The sequence below is a fragment of the Anas platyrhynchos genome, chromosome 4 (genome assembly GCF_047663525.1).
Source record: "Anas platyrhynchos isolate ZD024472 breed Pekin duck chromosome 4, IASCAAS_PekinDuck_T2T, whole genome shotgun sequence".
Taxonomy (NCBI): domain Eukaryota; kingdom Metazoa; phylum Chordata; class Aves; order Anseriformes; family Anatidae; genus Anas; species Anas platyrhynchos.
Window position 1 is genome coordinate 52,654,629 of NC_092590.1, and position 19,622 is coordinate 52,674,250.

At 39.9% G+C, this 19,622-nt stretch overlaps 2 protein-coding genes across 4 annotated transcripts in view; one reads left to right on the forward strand and one right to left on the reverse strand.

The window, feature by feature from the left end:
• CWH43 (cell wall biogenesis 43 C-terminal homolog) overlaps positions 1–16,307 on the reverse strand; it is a 47,027-nt gene extending 30,720 nt beyond the window's left edge. The window contains exon 1 of the mRNA XM_072037630.1: positions 14,551–16,307. The gene's annotated coding sequence lies outside the window, so the exon portion shown is untranslated. The remainder of the gene's footprint in view (positions 1–14,550) is intronic.
• Positions 1,874–12,327, forward strand: LOC101789949 (OCIA domain-containing protein 2). Of its 3 annotated transcripts, none has more exons than XM_021268340.4 (7): positions 1,874–2,014; positions 4,248–4,341; positions 5,179–5,232; positions 7,269–7,316; positions 8,038–8,134; positions 9,188–9,275; positions 11,499–12,327. In XM_021268340.4, the coding sequence occupies exons 1-6, from the start codon at positions 1,955–1,957 to the stop codon at positions 9,267–9,269; spliced, it is 435 nt and encodes a 144-aa protein (XP_021124015.1). In that variant the 5' UTR covers positions 1,874–1,954; the 3' UTR covers positions 9,270–9,275; positions 11,499–12,327. The 3 variants fall into 3 exon arrangements, with proteins under 3 accessions (XP_021124015.1, XP_071893738.1, XP_005013806.1); XM_072037637.1 differs by lacking the exon at positions 1,874–2,014 and adding an exon at positions 3,808–3,986; XM_005013749.6 differs by lacking the exon at positions 1,874–2,014 and adding an exon at positions 4,008–4,145.
• Positions 16,308–19,622: the final 3,315 nt, after the last annotated feature.

A 19,622-nucleotide genomic window follows, 5' to 3' on the forward strand; every position in this document is an offset into this window, starting at 1 on the left:
CACTGCTCCAAAATACTGGACCACTTTTAAATTCCTCCGGTAGGAGGCAGCATGTGTGCTGAGTACTAGTATCAGTAGTTGAGTTTAACCATGTTTTGATGTCCTGGACTCCCTCCTTTTGCCACATTCTTGCCGTTACAGCTTTCAGCTTTAGTCCCAAGTGGGAGAGATACCAGGAAGCTGCTTAAAAGGCTACCTATCTGGGGGAATCTTCATTATGTTGAAGAGGAAGCGTCGCTTAATAACTTATAATTCTGGAGCAATGTATTCTGAAGAAAATGTAAGAGGTTAATGGCAGGCTACAAGCCATTCAGTGTTCAAAAGATATTTAAGTAATGCCCTCAGTGATATGGATTAACTTTTGGTTAGCCCTGAAGTGGACAGGCAGTTGGACTTGATGAACTTTGTAGGTCTCTTCCAACTGAACTCTTCTAATATTTTTGTGTTATTTATTACTTATTATATATTATTTAATCTCAGCATTTTTGTCTTTATGAGGATGTTACATTTATATCAGTTGCAGCAGTTAAAAACCTCATCAGTCATTAGTACTTTCCAGTCAGGCTTTTTATGCAACCGTCTGCACAGATAGGCTTCTTGAGCAGATAAGAATATGAAAATGTCGTGCCTTTGATTGACGTAAATCACTTTAAAGTTTTATGCATTTTTTGCGTCTTTGATCTCCTTTTTTACATTGAGTGACAAGAGACTGACACAAAATTAAATTGCTTTTAGTCAGGGTGAGGCAGACAGTGAAGGGTTGGTGGTTTTCCCAACATTATGTGGATTTTCAAACTTAATTTTTTTCATACACAAGGGTCGTTTCCATTTTTTGAGAGTGGCTGAGAATAAAGCAAAGCTGAGCAGTGAAAGAAGCCACTGGTTTTGCAGATTTGCATGAGTACAAGGCTTAAATGAGACTTTTTACCAAGGTGAGAGAAGGTCACGTTGCTTCTGCTTCATCGCTTAAAAAAGCATTGCTGTCTGAAAGACCGGTGTGCGTGAAGCAGACACTACATGAACTTTACAGCTGTGTAACTGACCCAAAAATAAGCACAGGAAATGGTTTATACAGTAATATTTTGAATGCCAAAAACCATTCAGGTTATTAAATTGTTGCATATGCTTCCTATTTAACCCTGTCCTTCCCAGCCACTTCAGCCTTGCTCAGTGCCACAAGCCCAAAAAGGTACTTTCTGAAAAGCAGCCATGCTGTCTCTGATGATGAAGAAAGTGACAGACCATGCAGGAGGAAGCTAGGTTAAAAACTGCAGCTTTGGTGTTTGAATTACTCTAGAAATAAACAGGATTCCTTCTTGCTTTTCCCTACTAGCATAAATTTAAGACATGGAAGATGGCTTCTATTTGTTCTTATTTATTTATTTTTTCAAATTTTCATCTGCAAACGGATTGTGTTTGTTGGAAATTCAGGTGTGGTTTGTGTTAGGCTTGCATTACAGGTGTGTGGAATCAAAACTTCACATCAGGAATGGGGGCAGAACCAGTACAGGGATTTCTGTCAGCACATTAAAGATGCTAAATCTTTGACCTACAATACAATCAACATTAGGAAGGTTTTGGCGGACTTACTCACATTTGTTCTCATTTCTTTATGATTGAGAGTGCTGTGCTATGTGATGTTTCAGCATATGATTGTACTTAATAACTTTCCTGTTTGAATTCAGCTACCTGTAACTTTATATTGCTAATATACTGTTACTGTGCTGTAAACTACACGTAACTGGGTGACTGGATGCAATCTGCTGTGAGAAAATAGAGTTGTATTCCTTTTAACTTGGACATTACTGGCGCTAGGTAAACACTGAATTTGTGCTGTTAATATGATACTTTGGCTTCTGATCTTTGTACCTAGGAGAAAGAGAGGTAGCCAGGTATAAAATACATCATTTCTGCTGACTAAGGACAGCAGCAAAGGACAAGAAGGAGAAAGACGATGTCTGCCGAAACACCCAAAGAGGAAAACCAAACACCTCCACCTGTGCAAGTTGGATGGGTAAGCTGTTTCCTCCCTTTTCTTCTTGATGCTATTGCTAGGGAATAAGTGGGAGTTTGCTTTGTTCATTCTCACTGAAGAGAGAAACAGAGATCCTTTACCTTAAGCGTGTAGATGAAGAGAAGAAAGGGCTATGTGTGCTACCTCCTTATTCACTGGTCAGAAGACAAGGCATTTTTGAGTCTTAAGCCTGTGGTAGCGGTCTCATTATTTATGCTACGTGAATTACATCAGTTACAAACTGTCAGAGCCTTGGTGTCTGAGTATTCGTTCAGTATAATCTGTCCCCGTGTCGAGGTGTGTATGTGTGTGTATGTGTATATTCAGAGCACGAACCTGCCCTAGTGCTTTACAGAAGCTGAGAGATCCCCTCAGCTGGAGAAGTCAGCTACCCATGGGGGTTCAGACTTTACCATAAGCATGTAGTGGGGATTCCTTTTTCCCAAAATGAATTTAAAAGTGCTGTGACCTTGCTGCTAATCAGTCGCCATCAGAGAGCAGCAGAATTGGGCTGCTCTGTGAGGAAAGGTGACCTGGGAGCCCCAGGTGGCAGCAAGGCAGGCAGGGGTTGCGACCTCGTGTGCAAGGAGGACAATCCCACAGTACCCAAAAAAGAGGAGCACGGTAGGTCCAGTGATATTAACCAGGGTCAGACAACACTGATTGATTGCTGGGCGAGTCCGTAGGAACAAGGCAGGCATGAGGGTAAAGCAGGAGGTCAAGTTAGCAAGGCAAGGTAAGATCCTCATGGCAAACAGCCAGGTAGAGGCATACCTACAGCACAGTTATGGCAAGGGCGTGACCTTAAACTCAGTTCCTGAGGCAAGAGGTGGAGACCTGGGGCACAGCTTCTTGCAGCTCTTTTCTCCCAGCTTACCTGTTTTCACAGAAATCTAATTCAGTGCTGTACAACCACGCCATATGAGAGCTGACTTTGAGCCCCAACTAACAGCCTGGCAGGGTGTGTATTGGGGCAGAAAGGTTGCAAAGCCTGTTGCTGATCTCAAGGCTCTGGCACTCATTACCTTATCTTTCACTTAACCTGTTTGGATTTTATTGTATTTGTTGTGACCTTTCTGCGAAATCAGTTTGAAGTCAGTGCTCTGGGGTTTATGCAAGCAGCACTGCTGTTAACTTCAGTGGGAGCAGTGCTTGAAAAAGGATCAAGATTATTAATTAGCTAAAATGTGAAATGGGTGGCTGCAGCTAATAAATGCATTTTCTTGTTATGTTTACAAAATTATGGGCCAGCTGGGCATAAAATGAGTCAGTGTCCTGTAGTAGCCCAATGTGCTCTTTTTCCCAAGCTACCACTTGTTCTTTGAAATGTAAGTTTTTGCTTTCAATAATAGGTACATTTGTAGGTGGTGCGGTCTTACAGAAAAATGCTAACATTGCAGCTAATTTTACCTGGTAATGGCTACAGAGATTCTGGAACAAGAATTTGGGAGTAAGGACTGTCCTGTATATTTCAGATGTCCAGTAATGATACCATAAGTGCTAACAGTGATAACCAAGTCATCTCTTAAAGAAAGAAAACTAATCTACTGATAATCACATCTCAATACTCAGGACAGCAGAATGAAAGAGAGAATACTGACACTTTTTCTTCAATTAAAATAAAAGGGGGAAAAAAGAGCCATCCATTAAACTAAAACCAAACCTGTTGGCAAGCTAATTATTACAAAGGTGGAGCCAGTATAATTGACTTCAGTTAATGTCAAAAATATGTTTAATCTGCTCAGAGAGAAAGTCAGGCTAGTCAGGGGAATCTGACAGAGCTCGTGCTGATCCTGTTCTGAATACCTGCAAAATCTACTCTTGCTGAACTTGAACTGACTTCAGAACTGGGCAGAATTTCGTTTTTAGAAACTACCACACTGACTTTACTTCCTGTAAGTTCTTTCTCAGAAAGCTGTTTTAGCTCATGAGAATAAAATGGCCAACAGAAATAAAGCAACATACTTCTGGGGTAAGTAGCAACTGAGCTATTTTGGGCAAGTGTAGGTCAACAGGATGAGCAGTTTTAACCTGTGTAGTTCTTTCTGTGACTGTATCAGGTTGTAAAGCATTAAATCACACTGCTATCAACAAAACAAGGAGTTTGGGTTGTTTGGATGGTTCTTGCATGGTATTTTATTCACATGTTAAATTATTTGTCTTCTTTAATGGATTTATTTTTTTCTTCCCATGAGGTTAAATTCAGTAAGCTAACTCTGCTTTATCCTTTCAGCCAATGTTCTATTGTCCCAGCTCACAAGTTCACAGCGATGGAGAGATTGCAAAGATCCGCAAAGAATGCAAAAAGGAAAGTTTCTGGTACAGAGGTGAGTGATCCAAGCTTTTTCTTAACACACCAGTAATGATTTCTTGATTTAGCTGTGCAAAATTGGCTGCAAAATGCTGTGACACTTATTGCAGTACGTTATTTTTAAAATTGAATATTACTGGGGGCTAACTCTGCCACCTTAGTCTAAGCTGAGGAATACTTCAGTATAAAATTATTAGATTATTTGTGTAATAATTGTAGGTAAAGGTGGCTGAATTAAACTCTTTTTTAATATGAACTTTAACAATCATAGAGGTGGCATTATTCATAAAGTCAGTAATTAAAACAATAGGATTTTTTAACTTTTTTGTGTGTACTTATGTGTGCATTTGAATGAAAGGGAGGCATGGCTAGGTGGCTTGGGCTTGTGAAATTCTTTAGTGCTAGGACATCTAAAAGATTAATATTTGGTGTTTTAGGGCCTTTTAAGCTCACCACGTCGGTTTGTATCTAGATTATACATTTTTTTAAGAAGGTTGAAACGTATTTCAGCATTTAACTGGAGCTGCTGTCATTACTTGTGTTGCAGTATGGAGGGGAGTTACTAAGATTACAGAAGCTAATATTTAGTACATACATGTAATGTGTTAGCTCCGGATGTCACAGCATGCCTAAGGTCTGGCAATGTGTGAGCGCATCCTTGCTTTGAAGAGCTAGTAATCTGAACAAGCAGGAGCTGTAGGGAATTAAGATAGTACAATGTGCAAGTTTTTCGAAGATAAGTAGTGTATTCAACATTATAATCATATAAAACATTGATTTAAGTTCTATATTTAGCAAATAAGTAACAATTTTTGGCTGATCCCAGATACATTCCTTCTTTTAATTTTTACAGCTCTTCCTTTGTCTCTTGGGAGCATGCTTGTCGCCCAGGGACTAGTCTCAAAAGGTAAGTAGAAAAAAATACACGATGGGCCTAAGTTATGAAGTTGAGACTCTGGAATTCCAACTGAAATACAAATTTCCCCAGTGCCTGCTGTTTTTCAAGATCAATATTCCTCTCACTCATCATGGTTGTTATAATTATTTGTTCATTCTGTATGCATTGCCACATTCATTCTTTTGAAAGAACATAACTGGAAAGAGAGTTCATGAATTAAAAGACTGGCAACTAGATTCTGTCACCATGATCACGTGTACTCAGGTAGAGGCTTCCCTGGGGCTGCTTGTGGGGCAGGAGATTGTACAACCTGAGCAGGGGCATCTGAATCTGGTGCTGTAACTCTGTTTGTTTGAATAATGCTGGCAGTCATTTTACAGTGACCACACAGCAATATGAATACAGCTTTGGTGCAAAGGGACAAGGAATGCTGCCAAAGCGAGGAGACAGAGGGATCTTTATAGGGGTGGCCTGCAATCTGCAGGCCAACACAAAAGAAAATTGTATTCTGTTTATGTGGTGAGTGAGCCTGCTTCTACACATTGCACCTTGAGTTCCCCTTCTGGAGATCAGGACTAATAACAAGATCGAGGATAGTGTTTCGGGTGAAGGGCATCCACCCTGAAGACTGCTTTGATGAGTATATCCCACAGGAGAAAATAAGTTGGTCCTTCAGCCTGTGTCGGCAGCTGGTTACAGCTACAGCAGATGGGAGGAGAGAGAAATCACAGGGGCTGAAGGAAGGAGACAAGAATGCAGGGGCTCCAAGGGACAGGTGGAGGAGCAAATGGAGGAGGTGGAAATGGCTCAGCCTTTTCTCAGTGTGTGGCTGCAATTCCCTTGCTTTTATCCAGCCACTATGGCCATGCTTCCTGCCTCAACTCACTCAATTCTAAACTGAGACGGTCAAGAGGACCAGACTGGGGAACCTGAGAGCTGTGCTAGACCACAGGGGGCTAACACGGATTGCCTGACGCATCCTTGACCTGTGAGCTTGTAGGCAGACGGGGAGGGAAAGGGCAAGGGTAAGTGTGTGAGGGAAGGCAAGGGATTGCATACATGTTGCTGAAAAGGGTGAGCAGTGATGGGAAGGGCGTGGAGTGGTCACAGTAGCCGGCATGCTCTGGCACTGGATCATCTTTGTAGTTTTTCTCCATTGTACCTGGACATTTCCAGGCTCATTCCAGGCTGAATGCTCCTCTGTATAACTGCTGCTCTCAGACGATTGCAGCACATTGGCTCTAGAAGAAGCTAGAGCTTCCTTCAGGGCCTCATCAATACTGTCTGAATGAATGTAGCAGCGAATCCTGTGTTTGCTTCCTTTCTCCTTGCCATGGCAATCTTGCTGCGTGGAGCTCCCCTCCACAGCATGGTGCTCCCATGCCAGGCACACGCTATCAGAGGCATACTGGCTCCAGTTCCTGGTGCTAACTGGGGAGAGCTGGATTTTGGTGGGAAAACCTAAAAACAATCTTTTAGTCTTATTACTTGTTCATCACACTGTATTCTCTTAAAGGCCAGTTTGTTAGTAGGATCTCTCCCCTCCAGAGGAGGCAGATAGGTATCTGTGGTACAGTTTACCCTAGTCTGATCAATACCATCAGGAGACTATCGCAGAGGAGTTTGGGACTGCTCCTCTCAGCATAAGGAGCAGGAACCTAAGTAAGAGACCTGAGATCACTATTACATATAAGGTTGGTTTGTGCTGAAACATGAACCATCATCTCCTGCAGTGCTGCAGGTGTCGCCATTGGGAGCTATGCTGCTTTCATATCGATTCACACTCCAAACCACTGCCTGAAATCAGTCCTGCAAATTCCAGATATGTTTTTCCTCCTGTGATTTAGGACTGCACCAAAACAGACGCACTAAGAACTAGTGGAATGCAAAATGTCCTGGTGTTCCTAAATCTAAGTGGATTTTATATTTTTTTGTACATTCTTCACCTGCAGAACTGAAAAAGTTTGTATGAAAAGTACCATCTTTGATATTGAAGGCTGGTGAATTTCTCAATTGAATAAGCATTCTATTTTCTTTTCTTGTAGGCATTTTGTCAGCAAACCCAAAACTTGGAGCATTACCTAAAATGGCAAGTAAGTTGGACCTAATTCTAAAATAAGGAAAGATTATTTACAGGCGATGTGCAGACCCCAGATGCATCTCGCTGAATCTCTTCTCAAACTCTTCCTTTTTGGAAATTATGAGATGTTACCAGAGTGATTTGGGAAACCAGAATTCTGTTGAGTTTAAACATAAATATATATGAAATAAATATATATGAAATAAGATTTTTGTAATGAAAACATACTCAGTGTTAGCTAATATTTACTTAACCTATCCTCTCAATTTGGTAAAAACTCACAGCACCTTTGTTTTATAAATATATAATCACCCGTGCTTAGCAGATCACATAGTTTACAATATCAAGGAACAACTGTACTCTGCTATAGAATATAGTATGTTCCTTTCCATATGTTCATTTGATATATCCTGTCTAGTTTATGACTGTGTTGACAAAATAAAAAAAAGCACAGAGACTGTACAAGACAGTAATGTGACTTTTAAATGGCAAGAAATGGAGCTGATTCCTTTTACAGCAGAAGTTCAATGGAAAATTGAGGATGTTGAAGTAATATTTTTATTCTAAAAATAATATCCTATTATTTCGAAATAATCCCTGTATAACTTTATATATGCTTGTAACATTCTTGGAGAAAACATGCTACATACACTTCATCATAGGATTAAACTGTAGCTACTTGTGGACTCTTGATGTAAACTCATGCATTAATGTTTTGTTATCTGCTTTTGTAGTTGCTGGTGTCTTAGGCTTTGGCATAGGAAAGATGTCATACATAGGAGAATGCCAAAAAAAGTTCCAGAAAAGTGGTTATGGTCCGAAAAAGAAAAGGTTTGTATTTATTTAAATAATTATTCCTAGATCAAAATAGTCTAAAAATAGTAGAGATGATGCAGCAAAACTATGAATGTAAATGCTGTGGTCAGGTCATGAGGTACTACTTCTCTTATGTTCTTAGACTACATGTGACAGTATTAGGAGCTACTAAATATTCTTTGGAAAATGCAAATTACACTCAATGTAATATCTGTTACTAGGAAAACCTTGATTTAGATCAAATTATTGTACTTTTGAAACGTGATGGTACAACAGTTACCAGTTCTCGTTTCACTTAACATTGTTCCTCACAAAGTGTCACACAATCTTCTATGATATCACCTGGGCCTTTGAGTCCTCCTTGGTACCATACATCAGGCCAACTATACTGCAGATTATTTTTTTTTACACTATTCTCATACTTTAACAACAATTTCAACCTTAACACACATTTCAACTTCCTTTACTTTGTCTGAGCGTACACTGTCATGTCAAATCACGAAGAGCACCGACTGCAAAGGCATTTTTTCCTCCTTGCAACCCTGTGTCCTAGATGTCAATGCTTGCCTATCAGCTCCATGCTTTAGTCATTGTTTTCTAAACTCGATGTAAAGTACTCTTTCCTGTCAAATCGCACTTTGACTTTCCTTCTAACCTCCTCCTTCAGCTGCCAGTACTGCTTTTCATTCCCAGAATGGTTTCTCATATGCATCTTTCACACATAAAACACACTTCCAAAACTCCTTGTCACTCCTCTATAACAAAACCTTTGCTCCTAGCTCTGGTTGGTCACTATGGCTAGGTGCAATGACAAGGACCATGTTTTCCTGCTTAGACATTCCTGTTATATTTTGGCGATTGCTGGAAATGGTAGTTAAGAATAATAATTAATGGGGTGGCACTGGTAGAGACATGTAGATGTAATCTTACAGTTTATGTGAATTAAATTACAAGTGGAGAACACAGGCAAGGTTACTTCTTCAAGAACATTTATCAGTATGCTATATGGTTGTATTAGAAGAAATCCAGCCAAATTCTTGAGTGCTTTGTTTGCTTTCTATATTGTAGGCATTGTCATCATGTTTGCAAAGAATGTGAAGCAAAACTGAAATCAAAGGAGAAAGAAGGCTCAACTCCTTCAGGATCTTAGTCCCAGGTAGGTATCCTTGACATTTAAAATAAGCTTTCATTTTATTTTCCATGCTGAGTTTATTCTTCATGCTGTGCATTATCCAAGGAAATATTATCTAGCCGTGGTTAGATTTTTTTTTTCTACTTACATAGATATTTTTTTTGCTTTACATACCTTTCATGTTAATTTTAAACACCTAATTTCTGAAGAATTTCTCATTTTTCTGTAACTGTCTTAATAAGAGTACTGTGTATTTACCTAATTGGAATTCAGTTTTATTGGCTATTTGTATGAAAACAAATGTAACTCCTTTCTATTTCTAACTTTTTAACTTAAGAATCAATTAATTATGGCTAATGTTGGTATTTTAAAGTATATTGAGATACTGAGATTCTAAAAGCAGACATGTTTGTGGGTGGATTTGTTTATTTTTTATTTTTTTTTAATTCCCGCCCCCCCTGCATCCAGTACTATGGTTTTGTCAGAGCCTTAGTGAGGGCACTACAAAAGCAGTGCTATCCTGGGAGGACATGGGGGTGAGAAATGAATGAACAACCTCTCAGCGTGGTGGGGGAGATGACCCATGTGATGTTTTCTCCCCAGAAAGGGGAAAGGCCCCTTTGAGAAAAAGGAGGGATTACAGCCTGGAAAGCAGGAGAGTGTTTAAATGCACTTTCACTCTTTGTCTATGAAAAACAGGTGTACAGCTGGGCTTTCTAAAAGCATTTTCACACGTTCTGCTTGTGGTAATCTGGCCTACATTTCTCACAGGCAGGAGAATGTGTGAAAGTGTTTGCAAATAGCTTGGCTGCAGGGAAGAGAGGGAGCAGAGGGCCTGTTTGAAATCCTGCCATGTGAGTTTCTTACGGCTCTAAGTGTAGCTCAGAACAGAAGTCTGATGTGGAAGTGATTGGATTAAGTCTCTTTGGCCTGTATTACATAGGAATTTAGACAAGGATGTCAATAATGGTCCCTTTCTTGCTCTGAAGTGCAGTGCTGCAGACAGTCCTTAAGGAGTATCCTCGCAGAACCTGCTTACCTGCCCAGAAGCAGAGATTTTAAAGGGTGTTTCAACAGCAAGGGTTGTTACAAAGGAAGCCGTTAGAATAAATTCCCTATTTTCATCAACCTTGCCACTGCTTGAATGTTTTATGTCCAGAACTGCAAGGGCTCAGCAGCTGTCAGAAAAGACACTTCGGCTCAGGCTCACCTCATAGGATTGCTGCCAAATCAGGCAGTGCATCTCTTGTGGAGATCTCTTGTGGAGATCATGGAGCGATGCGGCCAGCCAGATCAGCTTCCTGCTTTAGCTAAAAATAAGTCCTTGAGGAAAGGAAAAAAAAAAAAAAGCCAGAAAACCTTTCTGAAGGGTGACTTGCACAAAGTACCAGCACAAAGAAGGGAGAGAGCCAGACATAGCAGTGATGGAATGACACCCAAAATCCACTAGCAGTCATGAGCTTCATTATGCTCTTGCACTACTGTGCTGCCTTTGCAGATTTTCTCTCAAATTAATGTTTCCTTACACAGGCCAATATTCTCACCCATTTAAAATAAAGGCCCCAAAGCATATTCAGTTGAGGATGAACACTTACTACCTGAGTATTGAATTAAGCATTGATGGCTACGGAGGGATTTGCCTCCAGTATTTGTCAGGGCTGGATCTTGCTGAACCTAAAGTCCAAATACAAGAGACCTTTACTTTCTCAGCCTTTTCCCTTTTTCAGACCTCCTGAAAGTGTTGTACACCTTCTGGTGTGTAAGTACCAATTAGCTTTTAAACAAATTCCAAATTGTCTCAAATACAACAGAATCTTGCAGCTGTATGAAGGGAAGAATGCAGGATGCCACAGGTGCCTCCATGTTCTTCCCAAAATGGGTCCTGGGATTTCTGTTGTGCGACCATGCTAAGCACGCATCCCAAGCTCTGGCATTGCCTAGGAGGATCGCCCAGTTAAAATTGTGCTCATGCTGCTGAGTCCAAGGGCAATTTCTGATATCCTCAGGGACTTTGCAGAATTCTCAGAGCAATCACCAAGAAGCTGCACATTCCTCATTGAAAATAATCACAGAATCACACAGAATCACAGAATTTCTAGGTTGGAAGAGACCTCAAGATCATCGAGTCCAACCTCTAACCTAACACTAACAGTCCCCACTAAACCATATCCCTAAGCTCTAAATCTAAACGTCTTGTGCCACTCAGCTTAATGATTTAAATGATGTGTCCTTTTGTCCAATTTACAGGTCTGGTGAAGATGACAAAAATTCTATGGATCAGCCTCTTCTTTCAAGTCTTTATTTTGTAGAGAAGACATAATGCATAATTTTAGTTTCTTGTAAATCACCTTAATTGAAGTAGCTGCATAATCTTAACATGGTTCTGTCCATAATAAATACCCATTTCTTGTAATGTATTTTTTTAGATTTCCCTCTCTGTTCTCAGCATGTTTTTTTTTGTTTTGTTTTGGTTTCCATCCCCCTTTCCGCCCTTCGGTGCAGTTTAGCACTTTGTGCTGAAATAGTAGAGAAAGAAACCTGAGGGTACGTTCTGTATACAAACAGCAGGACATACAAAATTTCATGCTGTATCTCAGCAAATCAAGAGCAGACACTTCCTCAAACAACAACAACAACAAAACATAAAATGGTGTTGCCTTGAAAACCAAAAGCACAGCTTCTGAAAGGCTGCCTTCACGGTCAGTCAGTAAAGCCTGTCTTCTGTGGTTTTGGTTGGTGAGTTTTTGTTCTACGCTGTGCCTACAGCTTGTATCCCCTCTTGAACTACCTGAACACAAAAAGACTCCTCAAGCAGGAAGCTTAGAATGTAAAAGAAGAAAGTAACTATTAACTGGTTACAACGAGCAAAAAGTATTCCAGATTTAACAAGCTATTAGACTAAATGCTCACCACCTTGATAAGGCCGGGCTCTCAGAGGTTGTTCCTGTGGTCACCGTTACCTCCTGGGGGCTAGTGGAAGGGTGAAGACAGCTTTGCTGCTTAATGGTTGCTCTAAATGTAACTTTGTTCAGGTTCCCTATTACTTTCCTGTAATAAATTTACTGTTATACAAAAATGGATGTTTTTTCTTTCTTAAATTTATTTCCATACTTTGCAAGAGTCACTGCTCTGATGAGCTAATTGTGTTAATTTAGGTTCATGACTTACTGTGGTACTGTTACGAAAAAGGGCCCTTTGTGAATCTAAGCTGCATTAGCACTAAATTTGTGCATATCAAAGGAAAAATGAGTGCAGTTTATGGGCAAACTGTTCTTTAGAAGGTGTTTAAAAGCATTTTTCTGTACTTCAGGGGATTTATGGCCAAATAATTCTTTAAGCCTGTCAAGTGTCAAGCTCCACATAATACTCCTTGGTTTGGGAATTAACAGGGCTGTATGTTTTGGTAAGGCTAGTATTTAATTTTGTTAAAATGCAATTTCTCCTGTGTTGCTTGACCAACAAATCTAGTCGAGCATGAAGCCAGGCAACAAGCCTTTGTAATGAGATTGTAGTCATGTTGCAATATTTCTTAAGCGTAACTTCAAAATTTTTAAAAAGCATAAAGTGTAAGGCAACTGAGTCCCCTAAAAGCACCAGCTATAAAAGGATGAGGAAGACTCACAACACATCGTGTACCCTGTTAATTAGATAAAACTGGAGCCAACTGGCTTTCTTTGTGCTGTGCCTCACATGTGTTACGCATTGTTTATATAGTGCTAAAACTTTTTGTTGTATTTTCTTGTCCTAGTAAATGATATACATTCCCTTTTGGCAGGAAGATACTACAAAAAGAATAAAAAAAAAATCCAGTGAACGTACACAGCTTCCTACTAGACACTAGACCTGCTGGCCCAGGCCAAGGGGATGTGTGAAGATGCATCTAGCTCGGGTACCACTCTGGTACCACCCAGAGTGATGCTAATTTGGGAGAACAGGTTTTCACAGCAGGACACTAACACCTTACAAAGCTATTAAGGTGTTTTGGAAAGAGTGGACATGTGGACAAAGGGATCCACTCCATCCTGTGCATCTGCTTAGTAGTTTGTTTTGTTTTGAGAAGGATTCCAATGAATTAGCTTCTGAAGAAATAAATGGGAAAATTCTCAAGGACAGTTTAAAATCTAGAAGGTTTGAGACGGCTTCTGGTCAACGCACTCACAGAGAATCTGCCAATGGAAACATGACCGCATTTATTGATGACAAAATGACAGAAGAGCTTAAAAAAAAACCCCTCAGTACTAAGAGACTGAGTAATAAGCCTCATTGTCAGCAGCAGCACATGAGAAAAAATGTTAATTGCATCATATGGCTGGTTTTAAATTGCTCTGACATTCTCAGTATGGAGACTGGGGAGTCATGTTGCATGGTTTTCTGAGACAGCAAATTGGTGGTCTATGACAGCCAAAAGGCCAACAGAACATTAAAAATTCCTAGGAAAACGCAGACTTGTAATACGCAGTGTGCCCTCATCATGAACATTGTGGTGCTTCCGCTCAAAAAGTGCACAACAGAGCTGAGAGACAGAAAAGGGAAGGGGGAAAAATGATCAGAAAATGGTAGAAAATGGTTTCTTCTCATGAAATTCAGTAAATAACTCTCCAGGTATTTATAAAACAAGCCAAGCTGAGGAATATGGCATCTCCATCAGCAAAGATGAATAGGGAAGGAGTAATTGCTGTTTTTCATAAAATGACAACCAGTCAGCACTCAGTAAAATCCGATTTAACCTGAAGGAAGCACCACTTTACACAGCTCAATTCTGTTACTGCCACAGGACGTGGTGAAAATGAACAAAAAGGCTCCAAAAGGCTCCATCGCCCCAGAGAACTGGTGGCTGTGAAACATCTGGATTTGGACGCTCCAGCTGCAGCCGTTGTCTCAGGAAGCTCTTATGCTCTGATCACTGGAGGATAGGATGGCACACTAGTGCAGGATCTCTTTTTAGCCAAGGTGGGAGACAGGAGGACCAGTACAGTGGTTCTAATGTTCTTACAGCTCTTGGAAAAAACAAGCTGAGAGTGTTGCCAAATGAAACAAAACACGCAGTTAATGCTTGAAGTGAAGACTGAAGCACCTGCATGTGCGGAGAACACAAGATCAGAGACTCCTGAGGAAAGCCATATTGTAATGAAAGGGATTTATATGTGGTTCTTTTCTTTGCTTACTAAGGGTAAAACAGCATTACCACAGGAGCAGAGGTTTTTCCTGTCAACTCTGACATGCAGATTGTCTGAGAACAATGGCATGTTCAAAGCAAATGCCAGAAAACAAAACAAAAAAAACCCAAAACAACACTTACCTGAAGTTTTAAGTGTTATTTCTCACATGAGTGTCTTTTGATCATTCATCAGCAGTGCTGTGCTGGTTAGTCACATCAGCAAGCTCAGGGATTTCAGAGCAAGTAGCAGCTTTAATACTTCCTCCTAGGGGCATACTTAAAGCCTGCCCTCTCCTCACTCCAGCTGTAGGCTGAGATCTCTGATGACTGCAGTGGACATGCCCAAGCTTATCTCCTGCACGTGTAAGACTTAAAATAAAAATCCGAAACCTTAGCCAGCAGCAAATGCATGCCACTTAATCTCCCCCAGCCTACTGCTTAGCTCCGTGAATCAAGTAGATCATCCTAGCCTCGGAAGCTGCCCTGGGTTAGGCACAAAGCCTGCCCTTGTCTGCAGTGGGGTTTCCTTCCAGGCTGCCCGGCAGGTGACTGCTGGTGGCCCTGCCAGCTGCCCCGCCAGCCTTCCTGTTCCCCTTGTCCATTATCCCCAGCTTGTCACTGCACAGAACTCACGGGGGCTGCGGGGCTCCTCCTCGTGCACTGTTGCTCCTGCAGCCTTCACACTTGGTGACAGCCATGCATCGTCTAGCAGATAGAGGCTAAGGGGGCAAATGTGAACGTGAGACCTTCATAAAATGTAAGGGGATGAAAAAATGGACTTAGCGCTTCAGCATAGCCATATACACTGATTGCATGACACTATATACCAGCAGAAATGTTTTCCATGTAGCACTGTGTATTTCTATGATTTAGACATTGTTAATAGCCCATCATGACTGTTTAGACATCAGCTACCACAACCAGTCACCCTATTCTGTATTAGCTATGCTATTAGAAAATGTTAGTTATCCTAAGACACTTATGATCGCAATGATATTGAAAATACAGAATTAAACCAAACAAAAATAATTCTACAAAAATTACTTGTGGCATTAGATTTATATAGAACTTAAATTTTAGCTTAATTAGAAGATGTACTAGAACTGTGCTTCCAGTGTGGATTAGAAAGAATAAAAACTGCAGGTTATTCCAGGTAAGGAATTAATTTCCCATTTTGGGCGTTCGAAACAGTTCATGCTAAGATTGCATATCCCAATCCTACACATCACTGAGCAGCAGGAAGAACAAGAAGGTTACACACTAGGGATTTTTAATCCTAATTTACTTGGAGTCTTGGCAAAAACAATTTATAAAACCCTTCATCTCTCCTTCATCTTACAATTTTTTTCTTAGGCTAAGGGTAAGTGAAAGCTGTATTTGACTGAATATTGTTGGTATCAGAAACTTGTGCAGTGTTTTTATCACGCATCCCATCAGATTATGATAGTAACACGTACAAGACTTGCTTTTCAGTTTTTCAAAACTGTTCCTGATGCACAGAAGACATTACCACTATATATTGAAACTCTGTATTACCATTCTGTTATAGATAGTAAAATCTCAGGAAATTTTGAATCTCTTAATTGAAAAAAATAACAGTAACTGAGCACAAATGAGTAAACAAGCACTAAGTAGCAGAGTACCAGCATCGTTAGCATTAAAGAGAGCAATCAGAAAAAAATGGTTTAGATGATGGCTATTACCACGTGATTCTTTAAGAATTATAGGTTTAATTTATCTGAACGCATATAAATGAATCCCCAAGAGATTGCCATCTACTAGCCAGCAGCTCTCTCAATAGCTGTTTACTTCTTGTCACATTTTACAATCTGAGCATCTAGTTTTGCTTTATTGCTTTACTTAAATAAAAATAGTATTTTTTTCCTTTTTTCCCCTTGTTATTTGGAAAGAATAATGCACTTGTGGCTTTTATGAACTGGAACCTTGCCCCGGCCCAAGCTGTACATGTATGAGACGCCCAGGTCCCGTCCTTGGTTCGGGGCTCTTTCTAATGCAGCTCCTCAGGAATCCCTCAGAACTCCTGTCAGGTGCTGCTGGCTTACATCCAGTTCTTACATTAGCAAAGAAAATATTTAATCTATGGACTCCAGGCATACCTGTGTGCAAATTTACTTTGGCTTAGCTGAAGTAGTGCAAACCCCAATAAACAGCCCTAAGGCAAGAGGCCGACATAGCAAAGAGCAGCAAATTTTCCCATTTATTGCCTCGAGATTGAAATCCAAACACAATCAGTTAATTTCCCTAAGCCATTTAACAGGCCACCAAGCTACAAAAAGTAAAGGGCTATTTATAGTGCCATTGTGTCCTGTAACAGATCACAGAGATAAGCCAGCCTGGTTGCAAACCAGAAGGAATGTGTTGCAAGCAAAGCCTTGCTACCCAAGGTCTGATCCGTGTGTGGCAGCCAAGGGCCGTAGCTGGATGCACAGCTATGCTGCGAGCAAAGGATGGACCACGTTCCTCACTAAGAACAACCATGGGGAAGACAAACAATTTTTCCAACAAATAGCAGACAAGCCAGGAAATTTGTGGGCTTGGTTTGGAATAGTGCATACTATTTCTCCAGCCTTCCACAAATCTGCTTTAGCTTTCATTAGGTAAATCAAATTATTTTTCATGTACACATTTCTCTTCACATTTTCAAATTTCAAACCACTTCGGCAGGAACAAACTCCCCAAAAGGTCAGGCCGTGTTCTTACTTTGGACTATAAACATGTCCCTTAATTTGGGCAAAGATAAAAGCATTTAGGACCAAGATTGGTCCTAAGATTTGGTAGAGCTTTACCAGCTGCCAGAGCTGAGGCACTTTACCCTATTCTCTCCCTCTCTGTACTTATGCACAGTAACACCAACAGATTTTAGGATAATGCTTCCAGTTCCTTTAAATTGGCCATGCAACTGCTTATTTTTAAGAGCTTTAAGAAATAGTGAGAGCAGTTACTTTAAAGCCTTTTTAGAAATGTTCACAGGGAAAAAAATATCAGACATTTGCTGGTGTTTGCTTTAGGGTATAGCAGTTAATTTTTTACATAATTAAAGTTTATTTTGAGGGATAAAAGAGAATTTAAAGAGCTTTACAATAAATATGAATTGAGTTAATTCACATTTATTAATGAACACACAAGTACGATGGCCCAAAGGAAAACCTCAGCTTTTTCTTAGTGCCACTCTTTGTTGTTAGGTCAGACTATAGAAGAAGCCAATTAGAAATGTAAGTGGTAATGCAAAGGGAAATTCTTACTGTGATTTCTGGAGTAATTTCTGGAGCAGCGAGGGACTAAATTCAAGTAAAACAGTTGGCTTGGTTAAAGAATTAAGAAAAACTTGTGCATTAGCTGGAAATACATTTAAACATAGAAACGCAGGGTCAATCCTGCTTTGTTCACACACTCGCCATTCTTCCTAGTTGTTTATAACACAGATGTTTTCAGTGACAACCACATGCCATCAGCTCTTAGGATTCATTAGAAAAAAGTAAATAAATGATGCAAGTGCAGTAGAAACGCAGAAGCTCCTCAGAAGTAACTGGGTAGCAGATATGAAACCCTAAGGCTGGAAGAGAACACTCTGAACCAAGGTGGTACTTAATGGAGGGCGTGCAGAAAAAGGGAAGGAATAAGGCTGAACTCCCACAGCTACCAAGTGATGCAGTGATTCAAGGCACACTTTGCCACAGCAAGCTGAAAGTGATCTTAACGTTGGCAAAAAGCTCGTTTTCTACAGCCAATCAAGTTAACAGGTACGATTGTGAAAACTCTTGTATTTAACACTTAGAAAGCCAAAGGCTCAGAGGAAAAAAAAAAAATAAAATCAAATTGTTTGATGGTAAACCCAACCCAAGGAAAAAAAGTATGTCCTGAGAGAGATCCTGGCCCTATGCAGCAGAATGAGAACATTACGCTCTATTTAGAAATCTTATGTATACACAACGTTACATTAAGCAGAGTAGGCCTTTAAAACTTTAATTAGGTATTATATATGCCCTTTGTTTTCTTCACTAAGGAAAAATAAAAACTAATACAGTTTATGTAAATGTTCTATTTGTCCACTTGAAATATTAATTTGAGGCAAGAGTCTTTGAGATCCCATTTTTGTATCAACAGCTTGGGGACTTTTTATTTGTCCAAAATTTTCATTCTTTTAACAGAAAAATCATTTCTTCTAATCTGCTCTATTTTAATCAGCTAAATCTCCTGCCTCCTGTTACTTGGGTAACTCACTACCAGGAAACTTTATTTTTTCATGATAAATCCAGTCAGCTTTGAAATGGTGCACTAAGAAATATACAGTAACGTAACTCTAGCAAGCTTTCTGTATTTTCAAAGTTCTCATCATGGTGTCATCACGGGCAAAAAAAGCATTCTCTCTAAGTTAAATTTCTGATACAACTTCAAGCTTACCCGATTAGCACAATCCTCTCTCTCTCTCTGTTTATCTGACAGCAATCTTCCTGTTTTGATGATTATAAATAGTACTTGTCTCTTAAAGCATTCTCTCATCTTTTAGTCATTTTCTCCCTCCCATTTCAGCTGATTGTTCTTTACCTACCTAAAATTATCTTCCTGTTCATGCTGCTCTGTGCTGCTAGTCCACTAAATCAATACAGTCAAGAACTTTCTTCTTGGTAGGCTATTTTTCATCTCCAACAAAATGCCAGCAATGCTTTTTATGCTATTAACTTCATCATGGTTTATGCTCACCTATAGCCTATGAGTCAAAACAAAAACAATGCTGTGAGATTAAACAGCACAGCTGAAAATGAGTATCTAATGGACAGAAAAAAACAATAGTGTTTTGAGACAGAGCAGGGGATGCAAACATTAGGAAATATTTTTCAGTAGTTTTGCCAATGTAGCTCAGTTCTTACAGGTAATAACAGTGCAATACTCCATTATCAGGATCTTTTCTTTGTGAACAGTCTCAAGTGTTTTGTTTTGTTTTTTGCCATGGCATGCACAAATGGAGAAGAAGGACAATGCACAAAAATTAAGTCAAGATATCAAACTTTTAACAGTTTGTCCAGTTTAGCCTCCTGCACTTAAATTAGAGCTATATTAAATTTCTGCAGTTTCATTCATTGTATTCTGCATTGACTGTCCTAAGAGACCCGGAGTGGGCAAGTCAGAAGACCAGTCTAAAACCACAACTGCCACCCAGAGAGAGCTTTGAAAAAGAAAAGTCCTGTTCTGTA

Bases quoted from the DNA above. Each gene is read 5' to 3' on its own strand.
- LOC101789949 (XM_021268340.4), top strand. From the start codon at position 1,955: ATGTCTGCCGAAACACCCAAAGAGGAAAACCAAACACCTCCACCTGTG. The intron at 7,317-8,037 runs GTAAGTTGGACC...CTGCTTTTGTAG, and splicing joins AGCATTACCTAAAATGGCAA to TTGCTGGTGTCTTAGGCTTT. The intron at 8,135-9,187 runs GTTTGTATTTAT...TCTATATTGTAG, and splicing joins TATGGTCCGAAAAAGAAAAG to GCATTGTCATCATGTTTGCA.